A 3,982-nucleotide genomic window follows, 5' to 3' on the forward strand; every position below is an offset into this window, starting at 1 on the left:
GAGGTGTGGTGGAAACAAGAAATGCACATGAGGTCCCATTGGGCAATTTTTGTAGTTTACTGCTAGCTCAATTTCCACCGAGAGAGGTACCTGTAAGGATGGCACTAGAGGTTGCCTCTACCTCACAGGCTCAACCACATATTGGGGAGACTGAATTTAAGAGAATGGAGAAGTATATACACAAGGTCGATATATTTAAGATGCGACCTTATGACACTGTGGCAATCTACGCTGATCGGTTCTTTAGTGAGATTATGACTGATCCACTATTGAGTTAAAAGAACAGGATGCATGTTTCATATTATGGAGGGGGTTAACAGAAGAGTTACAAACTATGGTATTTCCATGATGGGAAGTTACATATACCCTCACCCAGTTTGTAGAGGAAGTAACGAAATTAGAAGAAACTTTGGCTATAGAACGAGAGGAGCAGGAACGACGCGTTAGTGAGCGTCGAATGGAGTTTGAACGTAGGCAGAGAGAATACCTACGTAGAAATAGATCAGTGGAGGTGTGTTCTGGAGTAGAAATTGGAACAACATCATCACCCTAACAACAGGGACAAGCAAATGTGGATTCCCAAAACACCTCAAATACATGTGAGGAAGAAGATCTGGTGGAGGATTTTTGGGAAGCCACTGGGAATTAAGCTGATGTACAGTATGATGTAACGTTTTGATGATGATGTTACATTTTGGCAATGTAAAAAAAAAATGTACTGTGGATGTATAAGATAATCATACTTGTCTTGTGTAAGTAATGAATGATGAATGTATATGTATGTTTGAGCAGATATGTGTATGTATGTGTATACAGGTATACAAATGAATCAAATATAGGAAAAAAATGCTGTTACCTAGGAATGCATTTTTTTTTAAATGATAAGTGTGGTTAAAATACAACTAGAATGCCACCACATTTAATAAAAGTTGTATTATTTTTAAAACAACTTTATGTTATGAAATGATGTTATGATTTATTTAGATTTATACATATACACATATCTAGAAATTTAACAATGATTACCATTATTCCTCTTATGTAGACACACGGAAACATGGTTCGTCCACGTAGAGAACGATTGGTCCAAGAACTAGAAGGGGATTTAGCTGCCACCATAGCTAATTTACGAGCCAGACTTGAGGCTCAAGAGCATGAAAATAGAAATTTACGGGCACAGTTAGAGCAACGAGACCAAGAATAGGAGCGAAGAATAGCGCCACCTGTTCAACTGGCACCGCAACCAGAGCCTGCGGCGATGCTAGAAATGGTGCCACAAGCTATGTCGATTGCTAATCAGGAACCATTATATGTTTGGTTTCGTAGGATGAAGCCACCATAATTTGAAGGTTCCACTGACCCACTAGAAGCTGAGGACTGGTTAACTTCACTCCAAACGATTCTGGATTTCATGAATCTAACGGAGCAAGAAAAAGTTCTCTGTGCTTCGTATGTGTTAAAGAAAGATGCCCGCTACTGGTGGGAGACAGTGGTAATAAGAAGGAATGTAGCAATGATGACTTGGAATGAATTCTTAGGGGAATTCAATGCTAAGTACTATGATACTGTAGGTCTCCGAGCTCAACAAAATGAATTCAATAATTTGAAGCAAGGTGATATGACTGTTATGGAGGCTCTCACCCAGTTTGTAGAGGAAGTAACGAAATTAGAAGAAACTTTGGCTATAGAACGAGAGGAGCAGGAACGACGCGTTAGTGAGCGTCGAATGGAGTTTGAATGTAGGCAGAGAGAATACCTACGTAGAAATAGATCAGTGGAGGTGTGTTCTGGAGTAGAAATTGGAACAACATCATCACCCTAACAACAGGGACAAGCAAATGTGGATTCCCAAAACACCTCAAATACATGTGAGGAAGAAGATCTGGTGGAGGATTTTTGGGAAGCCACTGGGAATTAAGCTGATGTACAGTATGATGTAACGTTTTGATGATGATGTTACATTTTGGCAATGTAAAAAAAAAATGTACTGTGGATGTATAAGATAATCATACTTGTCTTGTGTAAGTAATGAATGATGAATGTATATGTATGTTTGAGCGGATATGTGTATGTATGTGTATACAGGTATACAAATGAATCAAATATAGGAAAAAAAAATGTTATTACCTAGGAATGCATTTTTTTTAAATGATAAGTGTGGTTAAAATACTACTGGAATGCCACCACATTTAATAAAAGTTGTATTATTTTAAAACAACTTTATGTTATGAAATGATGTTAAGATTTATTTAGATTCATACATACACACATATCCGGAAAGTTAACTATGTTTACCATTATCCCTCTTATGTAGACACACGGAAACATGGTTCGTCCACGTAGAGAACGATTGGTCCAAGAACTAGGAGGGGATTTAGCTGCCACCATAGCTAATTTACGAGCCAGACTTGAGGCTCAAGAGCATGAAAATAGAAATTTACGGGCACAGTTAGAGCAACGAGACCAAGAATAGGAGCGAAGAATAGCGCCACCTGTTCAACTGGCACCGCTACCAGAGCCTGCGGCGATGCTAGAAATGGTGCCACAAGCTATGTCGATTGCTAATTAGGAACCATTATATGTTTGGTTTCGTAGGATGAAGCCACCATAATTTGAAGGTTCCACTGACCCACTAGAAGCTGAGGAGTGGTTAACTTCACTCCAAACGATTCTGGATTTCATGAATCTAACGGAGCAAGAAAAAGTTCTCTGTGCTTCGTATGTGTTAAAGAAAGATGCCCGCTACTGGTGGGAGACAGTGGTAATAAGAAGGAATGTAGCAATGATGACTTGGAATGAATTCTTAGGGGAATTCAATGCTAAGTACTATGATACTGTAGGTCTCCGAGCTCAACAAAATGAATTCAATAATTTGAAGCAAGGTGATATGACTGTTATGGAGGCTAGTCGTAAGTTCGATCGATTGGCAAGGCTATGCCCTCAGCTAGTGCCAACAGAAATGGAAAGGGTGTGACGAATGTTAGTGATGTTTCGCCCCGAAATAGCTACAGTAGTAGACAGTGGGGAAAGACCACCCACAACAGTGGCAGATTGTGTTGGTAGAGCAGTCCAAGCAGAATATCACCTAGCCCAAGCTAAAGAAGAGAGAACCAAATTCTAGGATGCCAAGAAAAAGGAACAAGCCCAAGCAAAGCAAACCCAAAAGAGGAATCAAAAGAATAATCAAGCTGGTCAGAGTAACCAAGCTAACAGAACTGGCCAAGGAAATTGACCTCTGCATAGTCATCCACAAAATAACCAGAGCCTGAATAAGAGGAAGATAAATTTTGATAGAAATCGAAACTTTAATTCCCAAAGTCTGCAACAGAGGCAAGATCGCAACACGAATATAGTTGAGTGTTCTAAGTGCGGAAAGAAACATTCGGGTGTATGCCGTTATGGAACAAACAGTTGCTATACATGTGGCAAAGATGGCCATTATTCCTGGAATTGTCCTCAGAATTCAAATAGACAGCCTACTAACCAGGCAAATGTGATGTAGATAAGAGTTGAGGAAATGCAACCTCAGCAAGATGGAATAGAAGCCCCGTCGCAAACCAATGCTAGGTTGTTGGCATACACGAGAAATGATGCAGAAGCTGGCACGTCAAGAGTCGTGACAGGTCAGCTTACTATTGCTTAGCACTTAGCATATGCATTATTTGATTCCGGTGCATCACATTCGTTTGCATCACATTCGTTTTCATCATATGGATTTGCTGAGAAATTAAATTATGCTATGAATAGAATTGGTCAGACATTTAGGACTACCCTGCCATCCGGGGAAATTCTATTGTCAGAATTTAGGTTAGAGCATGTACCAATAGTCATAGCTAATAGGGGGCTATACACAAATCTAGTTGTATTAAAGATAATCGACTACGACGTCATCCTAGGAATGGATTTCTTAGGAAAATATCAAGCTACTATCGATTGTCATAATAGGAAGGTGATTTTCCGACCCGATGGGGAAAAACTTTTG

The 3,982-nt window shown here is 39.6% G+C and overlaps 1 protein-coding gene across 1 annotated transcript; it reads left to right on the forward strand.

Moving 5' to 3' along the window:
* The first annotated feature begins 1,516 nt into the window (after positions 1-1,516).
* LOC112093782 lies at positions 1,517-2,974 on the forward strand. Its single transcript, XM_024172925.1, has 2 exons — positions 1,517-1,739; positions 2,619-2,974. Exons 1-2 carry the CDS (start codon positions 1,517-1,519, stop codon positions 2,972-2,974), a joined length of 579 nt encoding a protein of 192 aa, XP_024028693.1.
* Positions 2,975-3,982: the final 1,008 nt, after the last annotated feature.

The sequence above is a fragment of the Morus notabilis genome, unplaced genomic scaffold, assembly GCF_000414095.1.
Source record: "Morus notabilis unplaced genomic scaffold, ASM41409v2 Scaffold351, whole genome shotgun sequence".
Taxonomy (NCBI): Eukaryota; Viridiplantae; Streptophyta; class Magnoliopsida; order Rosales; family Moraceae; genus Morus; species Morus notabilis.

Coding starts and splice junctions, on each gene's coding strand:
- LOC112093782 (XM_024172925.1), top strand. CDS start 1,517: ATGACTTGGAATGAATTCTTAGGGGAATTCAATGCTAAGTACTATGAT. Junction 1,740..2,618: donor GCGTCGAATGGAGTTTGAAT/GTAGGCAGAGAG, acceptor CATAATTTGAAG/GTTCCACTGACCCACTAGAA.